This window comes from Nicotiana tabacum, chromosome 16, assembly GCF_000715075.1.
Source record: "Nicotiana tabacum cultivar K326 chromosome 16, ASM71507v2, whole genome shotgun sequence".
In the NCBI taxonomy this organism is placed as follows: Eukaryota; Viridiplantae; Streptophyta; class Magnoliopsida; order Solanales; family Solanaceae; genus Nicotiana; species Nicotiana tabacum.
Window position 1 is genome coordinate 147,588,333 of NC_134095.1, and position 19,584 is coordinate 147,607,916.

A 19,584-nucleotide genomic window follows, 5' to 3' on the forward strand; every position below is an offset into this window, starting at 1 on the left:
CTTTTTACTTTTCCTTCTCACCCTGCTTTTGTGCATTATATACAAGAAACTTATAATCCTGTTTTTCAAGGATTTTCTAAGACCACAGTTAGAAATGATGTTTTTAAATTTCAAACCGAATATCTTCAGTGTATTCGTTGTGTATTTTTCACTTAGATTGTAAAGTGTCTCTCACATCTGATATAGGTTGTAGTCCTAATAGTTGTGATTATTTAACTGTTACATGTCATTGGGTTGATCATCACTAGAACATGCAAAAATGTATTATTGGTTATAAATTTGTAGATTCAAAACATATTGGAGCATATATTGCAACTATTGTTCTACAAATACTTGATTTTTATGGACTCATTGATAAAATTTTAACTATCACCTTAGATAATGTTTCTGCTAACACAATCTCAACTACTAGCTTAAAAACTAGACTTTGTCCAATTAATCCAGTAATTTTTCATGTTAGATGTGCATGACATATTTTTAACTTGGTTATAAAAGATGGTATTAATTTATTTTCTGATGCTTGTAGTAAAATACAACATGCTTGCGGCTATATTTTTCGTGCTAATAAAGCGAGTAGAATTCGTGAATTTGCTCAACAATGTGCTAGTGCTAACCTTCCATATAGAAAAGTTCCAAAAGATATTTGTACTAGGTGGAATTCTACTTATGAAATGCTTAAAGTTGCTTATGATTATCGGGTGCCTATACAAAAGGTATTTAATATGCATAATGGTATCCTTGCTGATCAAATTGTTGATTCTGATTGGGATGAGATCAAAGGGCTTACTAAATTTTTAGAAAATTTTTATTATGCTACAAAATAATTTTTTGGGTATATATTATCCTACTGTTACACAAATATTATGGTATATTTATGAAAATTCTGTTGTATATGGTAAGTATAAAACAAATCCAACTTATGCACCTGCCATTAATGAAATAATTTTAAATTTTAAAAAGTATTTATTCACTATTCCCCAAGTTTATTTAATTTCTACTCTACTTAACTCATCTTTAAAACTAAGAGGTGCAAAGGGACTTGTTCGTAAAATTTATGAGAATTTAGCAATTCAAGAAAATGAACAACCATCTCTCGAAGACTGCCAAGCTAGTATATATTCTTATGCTAGATCAATGTTTGATAAATATAAATCTATGGAAACAACATGTGGTGAAACTGCTCCTTCTACTTCTAAGTATAGAGCAGAAGTTTTATGGAAGATATGGATGATATAACAGGATTTGATTCCTCGATCTATTGATGATGAACTTGATTCTTATCTTAATTAAGGATTGGAAAGTATTAAAGATGAAGTAGGCAACGAACAACTTTTGGTATGGTGGAGGGAGCATGGCAAAGCTTTTCCAATACCTTCAATAATGGCCCGAGATATCCTTGCTATTCAAGCATCATCAGTAGCATCGGAGAGTGCTTTTAGCGCGACAAGTTTTCAAATTGGAGATCATAGACATTCATTAGCGGAGGATAGTCTAGAGATTTCCGTATTATTCAGAGTTTGGATTCATTCAGAAAGAAGAAATCTTGGTTTTGAAAAATTTACCACTAGGGAAGAAGAAGAAGAATACAATGAGATACTTAGCACTGGGAGCGATGACGGCATGGAGCTCATGGAACATCAATCAACATTGCCAATTCCAGAACAATGTCCAAGAGAAATTATATATAAGTTACAAAGAAGCTATATAGGAGCTTACAAATATTAGTATGATAATTTGTAATTGGCTACTAAGAGGCCTAGTTCAAACAGAACCCTTCCTAGAAGGTGGTTGCGTAGATTATGTGCTCTTCAAAAGAATTATATTTGTATGTGAGATTTGAAAGTTCTATTAATAAAATAAAAGGCACTAAGCGTTGAATTTTTTTTATGAATTGTCTTAGTTACTTAATAGTTTGAAATTATATTAAATAAATTATAACTCTATTATAATTACTAGAATATTTCATTACAAGTCTTTTGTTTTAATATTTTATAATTATTTACTTAGTTTTCTAATTTCCGTTTTAACATTTAAGTTTATTAAATAAGTCGAAAAACTAGTCGTTGCAAACTTTAAAAACTTAGTCATTGTCAAAAAACTAGACGTTGCCAAACTTAATGCTTAAATAATTTTTTTTAAACGACCCTTAAGGCCCGTGAACCCGTCTCGTCCCGTCCCGTCCCGTTTGTTAGCGGGACGGGATGGGCCTATTGTTTCATCCCGTTTGTCCTGACCCGTTTCGTCCCATTCCGCCACCGTCCCGGCTAAATGTCGTCCCGTTCCATTAATTTTGTCTCATCCCGTCTCGTCTCGTCCCTCCTGTCCCGTCCCGTTGGACAGCCATAGAGTGAAGTGGGATTTTGAACTGAGAGGCCATTGTTATCATAAGAGTCTCGTACATCGCAATTGACAAATTAATGCGACTTATATGTCTGCAATTGACAAATTAATGCGACTTATATGTCTGCAATTGACTAATAAGAGTTATACATCGCAATTGACAAACAACACTTACAAGTCGCAATTGACAAACAACACTTACAAGTCGCAATTGACAAACGAGACTTACAAGTCGCAATTGACTAATACGAGTCTACCTCTTCCTACAAAACCAACCCTTGAAGTTTGAACAATATAACTTTTCCCCTCTTAATTTATCTCCTCCCTTTATCCCTCAATATACCTATTTCGCAGTCTAAATTATCAGTCTATCTCAGTTTATTTCTTTTTAATATTATGATATTTTTTTTCTTTTAAGCTATATTATAATCTCACCTATAGACTTCATAAATCTTATTTATGACTAAACAATATTGTAAAGCATTTCTATTTTTGGAATGAAAGAAAAAACGTGAAAAAGAATAAAAACTTTTTAAACATATATTAAAACTATATAATAAATACATTAGTGATTCTCTATTAAGGTGTGTATATATATATATATACACACACACCTTAATATTAAAAGAACAGTCATACAACATATGGTATATTTTATTTTAAAAAATTGACAAAATTAAAGGATATTCTACTTATACTTTACATGAACTTAAGTACAATTTATATTACTTAATATAGCCAAAGAAGCTAGGTGAAAGGATAAATATCACCTATAATAATAATAATAATAATAATAATATATTTCTATATATTATTTTGGTAGAATTTGTGTAACTTATCTTCTTTTTTTCCCCTTCTTATTATAATTTAGTGAAAATTATAACGACACTGACAAAAAAACACAGTAAGACCTCTTGAATGGATATTAAAAAATATTTTTTAAGAAAACAAAAAGAAGCAATAAGACTTTTTCTTTTCTTATGGCCTATAAGTTATAACATCATTAAAATAAAACATTTACTTCATTTTAGAACCATATTTTATTATTTATATTCATATATATGCTTGATAGCAACACATAGATTGGTACACAGATAATGAAAGAGAACAATACGCGTGCTGGTGTTGCTTAGAAATTATGAAGGTATTAAACATAGCACACAATATAAAAAGGCAATCCGGTGTACAAAACATCCCGCATTCGTGTAGGGTTCGAGGAAGAGTCGTATTCTAAGGGGTGTAATGTAGACAGTCTGTCGTAATGCAAGTATTAGTTGCTGCTTCCCTTGCTTAAACTCGTGACCTATAGGTCACACAGAGACACACACGCAATCTACATATAAAATGCCACACCCTCCTTTAGCTGCCCTTCAAAGAATCCAAAAGCAAAATTATCAATAAGTCTAGATTTATACAACTGAAAATAAGACAGATTATGAATCAGTCCCCATTTCCTAAAGTTTATGACTGCTCAAGAAAATACAGCTAAACTCTCACACGAATGAATTCTAAAGAGATATTTGCAAGTATAATGAACATAACAACTAAATCAGATAAGGATGAAACACTGGCATTTGAAACAACAACAATAACAAATGCAGTTTAATCCCATAAATCGGGTCTGGGAAAGATAGTATGTACGCAGCCTTTGAGAGGTTGTTTCCACTAGACCCTCGGCTCAGGAGAAACATAGTCACAACATTCGTTGAAAAGAAAATAATAGTAGTATATAAACCATGGATAGGAAACAATAACATGAAATAGTACCAACAAAAGCAAGATAACAAGAAAACCTGCTGAAACACATGATCATAAAGAGTCTCACTATGATCATAATTAAACTGTCCACATTGATAATCTATCAAGAGGTAAACATTGGAATTTCCCATTTGAAACAACAATGTAAGCAACAGCATTGTTGGAAGAACTAGATCAAATCAGAAAACAAAAGAACAGCAAAAGGAAAAAAAACACATTGTTGTATTCACTGGCTACTTGAACCTAAGCATTGTAAGAATCAAAATGCAAACACTTTGTCCAAATTTTCTAAAGAACATATAACATTTGGTTGTGAGCCTACAACTCAATACTTACGCCGATTTCTATCTGGAAAAACCTTTTGAAATCCCACCCGTTCACTTTTTATCCTTCATTTTCTTCTCAATTATCCATAGCTAGAACAGTTACACTTTCTTGTTATCACCATGCTTCTGATCCTTATTCAATTTTTCCTCGTCGCCTTTGGCTCCTTCAAATCTTCAATCTTGGAATCAGGCAAATCCTCATAAACAGGCAATGCCAATGAATCCGAAAACTTCAAATGAAAAGCTCTAACACCACCCAATTTCTTTGGAACAAACTCAACAATTCCTTCAATAGCAGCCAAAACATTCTCCATAACTTCACCACTCTCCATCCCTCCCCTCCCAACCTTCAAAACACTACACGTCCCACTCCCTAAACACAACAAACTCGACGCGCAGGCTCTTTCTATCTCCTCTTTCCAACTACTATTCCCCCTCAAATCTACTGGCACAGGTACCTTCCTCTTCTTCTTGTAAAATTGCTTCCCTAATAAAACAGGAAGCAAGTGTACCACTCTTTTATCAGTCAAAAACAGTTCATATGAACCATACAACTCCCTTTTTGCCTCAAAAGACTTGTACTCAGCCTTCAACTTTGAAAATTTCAAAACTTTAGTTATTGGTATTCCTTCAGCTTTTATCTTCTTTTGCACTGTTTCAACATCAAGTTTGGATTTTGACATATGGGGTTTGTTCTTTTGCATTGTTTCAGCATAAAGATTGGATTTTGAGTTAAGGGGTTTTTTGGGTCTGTCATCAATAATGAGACAAATATCGGAAAAAGATTCAAGGGGGTGAAAAAGGGGGTGGGGGAGGGGGATTTTGTGGGGGGTGGTGAGTTCTTTTGGTGGGATTTTCTTGAGAGTTAACATAAGATAAATGAAATTATCTTCTAATACCTCAGCTTCTGTTTCTTCTTCTTGTTCTGCTTCTTCATCTGATAGTAAAGATTGGTTCTTGGATTGAAGTTTCTTCCATTTGAGGAGAGCATTTACTGCCTTGAGCACTTGAGCTTCGTTAATTTTCGCCATTGTTGCTGAGTTGAGGAATGGTGACGGCGACTGTGAATTTGCTTGGTTAGGAAAAGGGTGAATTACAATTTTGGTGCAGAAGGTTTGGAAGTTGTGAGAATATTGTCCTCCTTTTATAGATTTTGCATATAGATTCCTTACTATCGAAATTTTGAACCTTAACCTAAAAAACAAATCAATTTCGTTATGTATTATCAATAGAGTTTAAGTTATATTTGTTATGATAAATATCATATCATGGTGGATGTCTACTCTTACTTCATGATTTTCATGCCAAATATTTGTTGACATATTCATTGACATATTTTCTATGTTCAATAACATATTTCATGACATATTTTCTTCATTTTTCATGTCTATATAAAGACCTTGTAATAGATAGGAAAATACACACAATTGAAGAAGAAAATCTCTTCCTTCTCTCTATCTCCATTTCTTGTTCATGTTTTACTAAATTATTTTTATTCTTTGTTCCATATTGTTACTTTGAGTTATATGTCATAACACGTTATCAGCACGAGTCTCTAACCAATTCTATATATATCTACAAACTTGTCCTACATCCGAAAATATTGCAATCAGAAGCCATATATATTATTTCATGGTTGAAAGTAAAGAGAAATTACATATGGTAAGTAATGAAACATAAGAAGGTATGATTATCTTATACTTGTCATTCCTCTAATGTCTCGTATGCACACAACTTCATACCATACATGTATTACATAAGCACATATTAATATTACATCTTTCATATCACATGAATGGAATAAAATTTTCGAAGTTCTATATGTGAAAATCATAGTAGCAGTTAATTGTTGATATGAGGCATGTCATAGTAACCAAGGATATGTTATATAAGTTGTCTTATGCATATTTGTGTGTTAACTATCTTAAATCTATCCTACCGCTTTTAACATTTTCTTTTACTTGGATGAATATTTTTTCCTTTTGGATTTTTGCACTTGCATATAGTACCAAAAAAAAGGGGGAGAATAAAAAAAATGTCATACTGATTAGAAGCATAAATCATCTTGAAGAAAACAAGAAATACTTCACATCTTTATCTAGGTTGATTAATTATTTCTTTGAAATTTGGAAAATAAATCAGCTACTGAGAAAGTATACTTCATAATTTATGGTCGTATCATTTGAAAGCAAACAGTGATTAGTATGACTACTAGAAGAGGAATTTTCGAGTATCCATGATCTACTTGATGCTTGCTACTGACTTACCATTTTCAAGTATTTTATATGAATGATGCATAAGCTACAACTGGTAAGTTGTTACCTATAATGTCACTTTTCAGGTAATATAAATGCTGAATTTATATATTAGTACTATATATGTGTTGTTACCTATATGTTGTACTTTTGATAAATTTATTCACTAATTGCTTGGTTGAATTGAGTGAAGGAAAGTCATGACGTTAAATCAAATCCAATAGGTAGGGTATACCCCGAAAACAACAATATTTTCGAGAGAGGCTCAATAAATATTATGACAATGACTTTATGATCCAATTAAACTCTAATAGAATTTAGAAGAAATATTCTGACTACAAATGGTTGTATTTCATATAGATGCTACAAATAATTGATAAAGCTTTACGCTGATTTGAGATTTGTACACTTATTTAAGAAAACAAATTTGATTTGTTAAGTTGCAAATTAGTTGTGTACAACTTTATTGGCATGTGATTGAAATTAAGGCTTGGGAATGAATCTCAATATTGTTTAGCCTATTATGCCATTGATTGAGAGTAAGACATCAGGATCAAGTCCTGATGCTCCATAATGATAAGAGTTGGGTTTGAGTCCCAATTTATTATGGCCTAACATGCCTTTCTATTGGTAAGACATTGGGTTTGAGTCTCAATGTACCATATTGATGATATAATGATGACTAAAGAAAAATAATATATTTTTCATGAAAAGGCATGAAGATTGTCCCACTTGATTAGCTCTATTCTTGAAGTGAATGTGGTAGCAGTGCATAATAAGTCTAAATGAAGACAAGTAGTTGAACAATGAACTGAGCATTCCAAATAATAATAATCATCACAATGATTATAAAAGGAGAACAATAAGGGTTCTCAAAATAGTCCTTCAAAATATGAAGGCAATGTTTACCATCAAATTGGTATGAAGCACATCGCTCATTATGATCCATTCCTTGAAGAGAATGTGACTTGTGATAAGCATTGAGAATGCTGACTCATTCCTAAAGGTGAATGTGGTAATATGTGATAAAAGTAATGAATAAAGACATGCAAGGCATGATTGGATGAATAGCACACAACTCACCTTTAAGGGAGGTTTGAGTGAAATAAAGAGAATAAATATTATTGTGTGGTTACATGAATATGTCATTGGTCTCGTACATGTGATACGCCAAAATATTTTGACATGCCTTATAAAAAATTATTAAAGGAAAAATTAAAGCAAGAAATGATTTTGCTTATAATAATTTTGACCATGACAATTTATTATGATATAATTTTCTCAGTAAAGGAGACATTTACCATATGAATGGTATGATAAAAGATCTTGTAGTACAAAAGTTGTTAAGAGCTCCGAAAAAACTAATTTGTTACTATCCGGATGAATAAAATTATTCATGCCATTGATATTGTAAAGTCTCAAAAGAAACTTTTCTAATTTCAAATGTATAAGTCAAAGTGATTGGCACATTGAGACTATAAATGAAAGGAAGATTGAATATCTTCATATTTCTATAATCATACCAGGTAAATATGAAAGATTACCCGATTTTTTTTAATTTGTACTACACAAATATAAGCATGATGCTGGAATTATATGACACAAGTAAACTAGAGGTTTACTAAAATAAATATTAGTTGGCATGACCAGTTGACCATTCCGGTTCAATTATGATGCAAAAAATTAATTAAGAATTACATTGACATATATTGAAGAATAGAAGATTCTTCAAGAATTCTCTTGTGCTGCTTATTCTCATGATATACCAGTTAAGGTTGGGATTGAATCCCTTGATTTCTGGAACGAATAAAAGGTGATAAATATATGGGCCCAGTCACCTGCCATGTGGACCGTTTACTATTATATGATTTTAATAGATGCATCTATTCTATGGTCACATGTGCATTTGTTATCAACTTGCAATTTGACTTTTGCAAGATTGCTTGCTCAAATTATTAGAGCACAGTTCCAGAATATAAATTATGATGATTTATCTTGATAATACTGGTTTAAATCCAAGTTGGTTTAGCAAAAATTGTATGCCTCCAATTATAGCTAAATCATTGGTTATGAGAACAAAACTCCCAAAAATAAAATTTGGTATGAGATGTATTATTTAATATACACCAGCACTTGTACGCATCTAGCCAAGTTATGAAAATTTCTCCCTATCACAATCGGTTCAGGGTCAGGAACCAAATAATTTCTATATAGAAATATGAATGTGCTATATGATTTAATTATGCCACCACAATGCACAAAGATGGGTTCCCAAAGAAGTTTAGGAAATGTGTTGGTGATCCCAACATTAGGGGGAGAAAATGGATAGCTGAGAAAGTGATACGTGAAATGAATTATTATGAATACATTGCCAGTGATAATATGAACTTGAAGTTCAAGTGATAATATGAACTTGAAGTTCAAGTGATAATTAATTTATAAATTATTGCCAGACGCATTTGCTGACCTAAAGCTAAATGTCATATTTCAGTTGTTAATGCTCCAAACAGAATAAAGTCCATGAGGGACAGAGTCTATGGCACACATGAAGCGTAACAGACTAATCGGTTCCAAAGATAAAACTCCTTGAAGAAAGAGAAGGGCAAATGTTCAAAATGATCATAATAAGGAGGCAAGTGCTCTAGAAGAGCACCACGATATAATACTTCGTAAGACCTCTTGTGAGAGGCTCAGGTACCTGAAAATAATGAGATAAAGATATCTCAATAAGTTATGTCTTTATTGTGTAATAATTGAACTGATATAAAATGATCATCGACGATATTGTTAACATAAGTAGCGCTCAATATTATTAATATTGATGAGGATCTTGAGCTCAAATCTATCATGAAATTTGGACAGATAAATGAATGGTCAAATGAAAAATACGCAATGAAAATTGACTTCACTTGAAAAAATGTAAAGTTGGGCGGATAGTCCCAACACTTGAAAGTATAAAGCCAATGGAAGTATAAATGTGTTCTTGTGCAAAAAGTTCATGTCGATAGACATAAAGACGACTTGTGACACAAGAAAATTAGTAAATATCCTCACATTGATTATATGGAGAGATGTTCTCTTATGGTGGATATAATTATTTCAGGTTTTAACCTGGCAATACATGAAAACTTGATATGCGTATAATGGAAATCATTGAAGGATTAAAATTGTTCTGAAGCATATTAATGTTTCCAAGAAATTCATTAAATAAAACTTCAAAAATCCTTATACGGATTGAAACAATCAAGGCGCATGTGGTATAATCGCTTGTGTGAGTACCTATTGAAAGAAGGGTACAAGAATGATTAAATTTGTCCTTGTATCTTTATAAAAAGATCTGGATTTGAATTTGTTATAATCTTTGTGTATGTTGTTGATTCAAATATCATTACAACTCTCAGGGAGCTTCCTAAAGCAGTAAACTGTTTAAAAAAAGAATTTGAAATGAAAGATCTTGGAAAGACAAAATTTTGTCTTGGTCTACAAATTGAGTATATGAAAGATGAAAATTTTATCAATCAATCAGCATACATTGAAAAGATTTTAAAGCGATTTTATATGGATAAAGCACATCCATTTAGTACCCCCATGGTTGTGAGATCACTCGATATAAATAAAGATCCATTCCGACCTCATGAAAATAATGAAGAACTTGTTGGTCTTGAAGTACCATATCTTAGTGCAATTGATGCACTAATGTATCTTGCTAACACTAAAAGGCGTGACATAACATTTTCAGTTAGTGTCTTAACAAACTATAGCTCTGCTCCTACAAGGAGACATTGGAGTAAAATCAAACACATATTGTGTTATCTAAAAGGGACTATCAATGTGGGCTTATTTTATGGCAATGATTGCAATCCTAACCTTGTTGGTTATGCCGATGTAGAGTATTTATCTGACACACACAAGGCTTGATCTCAAACATGCTATGTGTTTACATGTGGAGGCACTGTCATATCTTGGCGATCGACTAAGCAATCAATCGTGGCTACTTCTTCTAATCATGCTGAGGTAATTTCTATTCATGAAGCAAGTCGAGAATGTATCTGGTTGAGGTCTATAATATATCTTATCTGAGACAAATGTGGTTTGAAGTGTGAAAAACTACCCATAATTTTGTATGAAGATAATGCAGCATGCATAGCCCAATTGAAGGGATGATTCATAAAAGGAGATAAGACAAAGCACATTTCACCAAAGTTATTTTTCACACATAATCTTCAAAAGAATGGTGATATCAATGTGCAACAGATTCGATCAAGTGATAATATGGTTGATTTGTTCACCAGATCTCTACTGGCGTCAACCTTCAAGAAACTGGTGTACAAGATTGGGATGCGAAGGCTGAAGGATGTGAACTGATGCTTCTCATCAGGGGGAGTTAATACGCGGTGTACTCTTTTTCCCTTACAAGATTTTGTCCCATCGGGTTTTCCTTGCAAGATTTTTAACGAGGCAACCAAAAGGTGTATTTCTAAATATGTGTACTCTTTTTCCTTCATTAGAATTTTTTTTCCCATAGGGTTTTTTCCTAATAAGGTTTTAACGAGGCACATTATTTATGGACATCCAAGGGGGAGTGTTATGATAAATATCATATTATGGTGAATGTCTACTCTTCCTCCATGATCTTCATGTCAAATGTTTAGTGACATATTCACTAACATATTTTCTATGTTCAATGACATATTCCATAACATATTTTCTTTTCATGCCTATATAAAGGCTTTGTAATAGATAGAAAAATACACACAATTAAAGAAGAAAATCTCTTCCTTCTTTCTGTCTCCATTTCTTGTTCATGTTTTACTAAATTACTTTTATTTTCTTGTTCCATATTGCTACTTTGAGTTATATTTCATAACAATATTATCAATATTGTGTATAATGTATAAGGTTAAAGGTAGAGGGTTAAATTTACTATGGAGCTGTGAAATGGTGTAATTTTATTATCTGTTAAATTATGTGGTTATTCATGTCCGTTTAATTATATAATTTTAACTCGAAATATTACTTAAGCAATTTGTTCCTGTTTAACTTCATTCTCCGTTAAAACGTAGCCATTAAAGTCTGGACTCAATTCAGTTAACGGAGGGTAAAATTAAACTTAGTTCGGCTTGGTATTTTGATAAACTTTAACTTATGCTAGACTCTGCTCAATTAATTCGGTTTATATGTATTATATCGATCTAAAAAATAAATTATATCAATCAAGCATAATTATTAGGTGAATTAATTTACAAATAAATGTTAATTTGATAATTAATAATATAAGTATTTACTAATAGCGTTGCAATTTTATACTTCTTTATTTTATGCAATTAGATTGTAGTTACATTCTAATGCAAGCCTACTTTATTATAGAAAATTAGAAATGAAATGAGATGTAAATAATAGTTTAAAATTAAGAATCAAAATTAATAAAAAAAAGTTAGTACGAAATTGGTTTGAATTTTAATTTAAACTCTTGATTCATAAAATTCAACTGCACGGGAATTCAATTGTCAAAATAAACTATTTCCAATTCTTATAATTTGTAGCAGCTCAATACCATTACTCTTCATACGACGTCGTTACGTCATTACATTTTTCTTCTCCTTACTTCTCAGACTACTCTGAAACGCCGTCATCAATCAAGCTACAATCATGGGTTTCGGAGCCCTAAGATCCATCATCCGACCCGTTTCGAGAGCACTCTTATCGACCCGAGCATCATCCGCTTTTCCTTCGTTCAACTGTACGGCGACCACCATCTCTCCGGCGCCGGAGCTCCGTCATTTATTCAACAATCTCCGCCCTAAACTTCCATGGATTCCACCGTCCAGTGCTTTCCACAGCTTAACTGACACTCGCTTCCCAAAGCGAAGACCCAGTCTCAAGTCTCGACGGAAAAGAGCTAGCTTGAAACCGCCAGGTTAATAATTTTCATTTTCCTGTTGTAATTAATTACTACTCTTTTTAGTTTGATTTTGAATCTTAGGGTTTAAGATTTTATGCCATTTTCGTAGCTGGGCATTTCATTCCGCAAATTATGATGTTTTTGTTTGCTTTTAGCATAAACGAAAATCTTTTACTCCATAGAAGAAATGTTAAAAAGTTAAATCATAAATTAAGGTGAGAATGTGTATTAATAAAAGTATTTACCCCATAGAAAGTTTCTTCCATAGAAAATGTTTTAGCTTGGGAAATCATTTTCTAGTGTTTGGTTGGGATTTTAATCGTACAAGGTGGAGGATAGGACATGCGGATGGTGGTTTGATGATATATTTGAGTATTAAAGGTTCACAACAATGTCTAAATGTTGGTTGATATAGAGTAAGATTTGGGATTGTAAAGTAAAATGGCCCATTGGTAGGCAGAATTAACTGGTACTTGTGCCGGTGGGAGGTGGTAGGTACCTGATGGAATAGTCAAGGCACGCGTTTCGTCATAGTTATGGAAGTTACTTCCCTTCTTTTGGTGGAAATTATATTCCGTTGCAGAAAATATTTATCAACGGTTCAAGCTAACCACATACTTGAAAAAGGAAAACTTTTTCCGTAAACACATTTCCTATTGTAGCAAACACACTTTGTATGTTTAGGATTTTAATCAACTTTTGGACTAGAAAGAATGAAACGAACTTAGAAGCTTTGTTTTTCTTTTGGAATTTAGGTCCATATGCGTGGGTCAAATATGTGCCTGGCGAACCTATAAGTCCAAACAATCCCAATGAAGGAAGTGTCAAGCGAAGGAATGAGAAGAAGAGAATTGGGCAGCGAAAGGCGTTTATTTTGGTATGTTGCTACAGCTTTTGTTTTCATTTGTCTTTTCTGAGATGAATCCTCTTTGGTTCTTGAGAAGAGTGCGTTCTTCGTTCTTCTCTCTTTACCTTTTCATTAGAATACAAAAAAGTGTGTTCTTTTCTTGATAAGTAGATAATTGGATTATTGTAAGGTTTTGCTGCACATTTAATAGTATTAAACATTTCAGGGCCGCAGCACTCTTTCAGAAACTGGATATTAGCATTGAACTTAATGTGCAAAACGCCGTTCATATGCTATTTTGCTGATGGTTAATATATTGATATGATATTGTGTCTACTGCACACACAACATTGAACAGATGATCCCCATTTCAAAAAACATTGAACAGATGATCCATGTTGTGTTTGCCATTTTGACGCAGCACATGTTGGTACTTTCACGTCTCTATGTCTGAGCATGTCTCTTAAGTCACTCTGGCCTGCACCATGAAATGTTAGGGGTATGCCCATTTAAAGCATTTTTACTTGAATAAACTCCTGTCCCAGATAATCGAATCCAACTTATCCTGCTGCGGAGCTAGTTATTAGGACAGTAAAATAAGAAAGTGCTTAGCTTATTGCATCAAAAGGCTCTCCTGCTACAAGTTGATCGCCCATTCATAAAAGCTAGATTGTTATTTTGCATGGTATGAATGACTATTCAGAAACAAAGGAAGTGTCTTTCAAGGACTTCTGCAAATTCTCTGTGCATTCCTTGAATTAATACGTTTTTGTTTGCTTCCTGAGATCCTAGTTTCGTTAATTAGTCCTTTACTATAAATTTGGTTTTATTTTCATGGACAGGCTGAGAAGAAGAAGCGCAAAGCTCAATTGCAGGAGGCCCATCGGAAAAAAATGAATAAGAGAGTAGAGCGTAAAATGGCTGCAGTTGCAAGGGATAGAGCATGGGCGGAAAGACTGGCAGAACTGAAGAAGCTCGAGGAAGAGAAGAAGGTAGCAATGGCTTGATGGTTATTGAGCAGAGTTTCGATCTGTTGATTTTTCTCTCTTGTTTTTGAGAGTGAAAAATAGTTAATCCCTTATTTAATAGGCACAATTTCCTTCACACAATTTTTACTGCTGTCAGTTTTCTTGAGGTTAAATCTACCTGTCTTTGTTTTGTTATCTTGCCTTAGTCTTGTTTAAGCAGAACGTGTGTCCTATCTCCAAAGTATACCCGTATGTTTGCCTAGGCATCTTGAATAATTTTGAGAGGAAGATTAGACGTAGAGAAATGAGAAATCTATATTCTGAACATGTGATATCGATAAAAAATTTTACCTAGAGAGATTGTGTGGCTGATGTATTTTGTAATTTCAAATAGACTAGATTTAGAGTAAAGCTAAGTTGTTTAAACCATCCAGAAACAAAAAGGAAAACTTTTCGAAATGGTGCATGATATTTTTCTCATTCATGTTTCCAATCCTCGTTCATTATCTACCTCGTTTCTTATCTATATATCTCCTGCTTAAAATTTGACTCTACTATACCTACTGGCACTCAACTGGCACAAAATGTCACTTTGCCCTACATTTTATCGACTAATTTTTACTGTGATAACTAAACAAGTGTTAATTTGCTACTCATGTTTATACTTTATTTCTACCAAGATGGTTAAATTAATCTTCTTTTCTTTTCGGGGCATTTGCATCTATACCCACTTTTTGGGTCACGTTTTAACTTGTGCCCGCTTTGCAAAAAAAATTGCAAGCGTACCCACTTTTTCGTGTAACTTCAAGTAGCAAAGGCAATCACGCAAAACTTCAGCATTCTAGTAGACGGGACTGAAGTAGCAAGTTTTTGTTTTTGTAACTAGCAAACTTCAGCTCTAGAACTGAAGTTTTTGATTTTGTAACTGGCGAAGTTTTTCTTATTTGCTCTTGTCTCACACATGAACAATAGGAAACAAAGCCGAACAGATTTCATCATGGTGATTAGTTTCCAGTCTGCAAGATTTGAGGACAAGGAATTAGCTGCGAGAAAACAAAGCCGACGTCGGACTGAATATGCTGCGAGAAAACGCCGTCTTTCTGAAATTTCTTCCGCCAAACCTTCTGATCAAAGTCATTCTTCTTCCGAATCTCAAAGGATGATTCCAGGACAAGCTGCTACCTTCATCCGAGACATACCTTCTTCTTCCCGAAATGGTTGGTTGAATTGAACTGTAATATTCGATTAACTTCCGGCATTTTAGGTTATCTTCAGATAGTTAACATATTTTGAGGTGCTGCCTGTATATTACACGTTGGCATCAGGAACATATAATAAAAATTTAACTACTTATGATGTTGCAGGACGCACCTCAACACAGGTAGGGTGCTGGAATATCAACCAGCTACCCAGTTGTCCTTCCATTCTAAAATGGGTTCCAAATTGTAAATTCTGCGGAGCTAGAAGATTTCAATATGAAACTCCTAGCTTCTGCTATAGTAATGGTTCAGTAAAATTAGTTTCACAACGCCTACCTTCTGAGTTAAAAAGCCTTTACTTTGGCGTGAACGATCAATCCAATCATTTCCGTATTTATATTAGAACATACAACATGTTCACATTTACTTCCCTTGGAGTAAAGTACGATAAGGAATTAGCAAAAAGAACTCAAGGTGTCTATACATTTAGAGTTCAAGGACAAATGTACCATTTTATAAATGACCTCACCCCCAGAGATAACAAAGCCAAAAATTTGCAGTTTTATTTTTATGACAATGATGAGGATATAGTTAACAAGATGGCTTTTTCCGAAAAACTTGATAGGTCGGTTATTGCAAAATTGATGAACATTCTAAAAATTAATTCATACTCCATCTTTCTGAAATCTTTGACAGACATTCCAGATTTATCTAACTTTTACATCGCACTGAAGTGTGATTCTACCTTGGACCAACGAACATATAATTTACCTAGTGTATCAGAAGTCGCAACAATATGGGTTGACGAAGAATTGGAATGTTCTTTATCTACATCCCATATTCGTATCTACACCCATAGTAACAGTAACCAACTGGTTCACTATTGCTATGGCTGCTACGACCCATTACAATATCCTTTGTTGTTTCCCTACGGTGAAAACGGATGGCATTGCGACATCCAAAAGGTTCAACAAAAAACTAGCTCTCCTACGCCTCGTGCTTCCTGCAAACATGAGCAACTTCCAAGTGTAACTAATATGTGTTCAATTGATGGACTACTTAACATAGAACAAGAAATCTTGAAAAAAGAAAGGAAGAAAAAAATATTGTTTCCTGTCAAGAATATTACTGCTACAAACTTCAAATTAGAGATGATGAAGAAAATGGAACTTTACATTCTGGAAGATTATTCCAACAATATTTTGTAGATGAATATATAAAACTCGAAACACAGAGATTAGACTTTTTCCTATTCAATCAAAAATTATTTCGGATATTGAGGTATTAGAAGGACATACTGATCTTCTAAGACTAGGCGAAAGAGAAGCTTCAAATATTGGTAGAAAAACATTCCTTCCTGTTAGCTTTACTAGAGGTCCAAGAGATATGCGACGTCGATATATGGATGCCATTGCGTTAGTACAACATTTTGGAAAACCTGATATCTTTCTAACGATGACATGTAATCCTTCATGGCTAGAGATAGAAGATTTCTTACTACCAACTGATGAAGTACAAAACAGACCAGATTTAGTGAGTCGCATATTTAAAGCAAAGGTAGAAGAGCTTAAGTCAGATATAGTTAAAAAGAGTATATTTGGAAAAGTCGCTGCTTTTATGTATACCATAGAATTCCAAAAACGAGGTCTTCCTCACGCTCATTTCCTCATTATACTTGCTGACGGGTATAAATTATTGACACTTGAGGCTTATGATAAAGTTGTTTGTGCCGAACTACCAGATGGTAATACAAATAGTTATTTATATTCTTTGGTTGTTAAGCATATGATGCATGGTCCTTGTGGAAGTTTAAATCCTACAAGTCCATGCATGAAAAAAATGAGACAAAGTAAATTTAAATATCCCAGAGATTATGCCAACGAAACATCTAAAGGTCAGAATTCATATCCAATTTACAGAAGGCGAGATACTGGAAAATTTGTCATTGCCGCCACCCACTAAACTTGCTGTGACGTCCTTTAGAGACATTAAGGATCAAGCCTCTCGATCTATCAAGAATCCAACTAAGAACGTAGAACACAGTATGAAAATTTTATTCTTTAATCAATGAACAAGTAATTTAATAGAACTTGTGAATTTATTATTTTATACATTTACTTATTAACTTTAATAAATCCTTTTGTCAATAGATGTGCTTGCAATTGTTGTCAAGTGCTTTCCGCCAAGATATGTTGCAAGTCTGCAGAAAAGATTGCAGGAACTCATCTTCATTGATACTCGGTAGGTCTATTAGCCAAGTCATAAGCTTTTCAGACACTTCTTTATACTTATTATCTAATTATATAAAAAAGTAATATAAATATTTGTCCCTTCAATTTACACAGGAAGCAAACTTTCACATTCACAATATGGGAAGAAGGTATTATTGAAGATGAGGGAAAGAAACTCCTTGGGCAATTCCAAGAGTATCCCATCATTCTTGCAAGACGTATTGGGGTGTCGAAATACAATGGTAAACTAAAATCAGCAATATTTCATCTTATACAAAGAACCAATGTGATTTTGTAATTTCTTAATGTAATTTATGCAGGCACATCATTGACAACAAGGTTTAACACAACCATACAGATTAATCCACCTTATCAACAAACAACAATGTCTGCAACTACGTAAATGGCATCACATTAATTGTTCATGTTTCTTTCTTATTATTAACATTCTAAGGTTTGTCATTTTTACTTTTGGGACAGGATCGTAGAAAACAAAGACATGCTTGCTTCTTTCATTGTGAGGAGCACATCCACATTCGGATCTCTTATTTCTGTTCCAGTGGATGAAGAAATAGTGCCAATTGCAAATGTTCAATCACAGCAGGACGTCAGTATAATTTCTATTCACATATTTTATACAATGATATAAGTATTTGTCCTTACAAAAATTACTCACTTTGGTAACATAAGGACACACCTTTTTCATTGAGGCAAAAATATCACTTCCAAGTGACCTCGAGTGTTTTTACGTTTTAATATGTCCAAACTGTGGACAAGAAGTGAGGAATCCAATCAGAAGAGAAATTCATTGTATGTGTTGCGGAAGCCAAATGTATATAGTGTGAATAAGTCACAACTACTATACCAAAAATTATGACAGCCACCAAATAATAAATAAGACAATAAAGCAACAATAAAGGGAACACCAGAATTTACGAGGTTCGGCTAATTTTGCCTACTCCTAGGACACAACCAATATTTTATTTCACTCCAAAAATACAAGTGAAATAATACTAAAGAGAGAAGATACAAATGCCTTAAACAGATGAGAAGGCAAACGAGAGGTGTGTCTAAATCCTAAACATTAGGCCTTCTTTTATAGGGAAAATTTCCCAACCAAATGGCTAACCCACCGATGTGGGACTTTGCCAAATTCAACAAATCTCCACCTTGGCAAAATTTCACATCTTCAATCTTCTCTCAATAACAAATTTTGGTTGTGTCTTCATCTTTAATCTTCAGTGTTCAACAATGTTGATCAAATCCAAACAATGTTGAAACTTGACCGCAGTCACCACTTTTGTCAGCATATCAGCACGATTCTCTGTAGTATGAATTTTCTTCATCGTGACTCCACCTTCTTCTATGATTTCTCGTACAAAATGATACCGAACATCAATGTGCTTCGTCCTTGCATGATAAACTTGGTTCTTCGCTAATTGAATAACACTTTGACTATCACAAAAAATTGTGATACCTTTTTGTTCAACACCAAGCTCCTTTAGCAATCCTTGAAGCCAAATTGCCTCTTTCACAGCCTCTGTAATAGCCATATACTCTGCCTCTGTTGTAGACAAAACAACTGTTGATTGCAAAGTAGACTTCCAACTAACTGGTGCCTTTGCAAAAGTAAACACATAACCAGTAGTTGATCTTCGTTTGTCCAGATCACCCGCAAAATCTGAGTCACAATATCCAATTACAGACTGATTATCTTCCTGCTCAAAAACTAACCCGACATCTACAGTATTATGAATA

General features: G+C 33.5%; 2 protein-coding genes across 2 annotated transcripts; one reads left to right on the plus strand and one right to left on the minus strand.

The window, feature by feature from the left end:
- Positions 1-3,445: 3,445 nt before the first annotated feature.
- LOC107774981 (uncharacterized) lies at positions 3,446-5,549 on the minus strand. The gene is made up of 2 exons (XM_016594642.2): positions 4,435-5,549; positions 3,446-3,703 (listed from the first exon to the last, which is right to left on the minus strand). The coding sequence occupies exon 1, from the start codon at positions 5,453-5,455 to the stop codon at positions 4,562-4,564; it is 894 nt and encodes a 297-aa protein (XP_016450128.2). The 5' UTR covers positions 5,456-5,549; the 3' UTR covers positions 3,446-3,703; positions 4,435-4,561.
- Positions 5,550-12,234: 6,685 nt separating this feature from the next.
- On the plus strand, positions 12,235-14,587 carry LOC107810722 (uncharacterized). Its single transcript, XM_016635532.2, has 3 exons — positions 12,235-12,596; positions 13,337-13,458; positions 14,271-14,587. The coding sequence occupies exons 1-3, from the start codon at positions 12,329-12,331 to the stop codon at positions 14,433-14,435; spliced, it is 555 nt and encodes a 184-aa protein (XP_016491018.1). The 5' UTR covers positions 12,235-12,328; the 3' UTR covers positions 14,436-14,587.
- Positions 14,588-19,584: the final 4,997 nt, after the last annotated feature.

Bases quoted from the DNA above. Each gene is read 5' to 3' on its own strand.
- LOC107774981 (XM_016594642.2), bottom strand. From the start codon at position 5,455: ATGGCGAAAATTAACGAAGCTCAAGTGCTCAAGGCAGTAAATGCTCTC.
- LOC107810722 (XM_016635532.2), top strand. From the start codon at position 12,329: ATGGGTTTCGGAGCCCTAAGATCCATCATCCGACCCGTTTCGAGAGCA. The intron at 12,597-13,336 runs GTTAATAATTTT...TTTGGAATTTAG, and splicing joins AGCTAGCTTGAAACCGCCAG to GTCCATATGCGTGGGTCAAA. The intron at 13,459-14,270 runs GTATGTTGCTAC...TTTCATGGACAG, and splicing joins AGCGAAAGGCGTTTATTTTG to GCTGAGAAGAAGAAGCGCAA.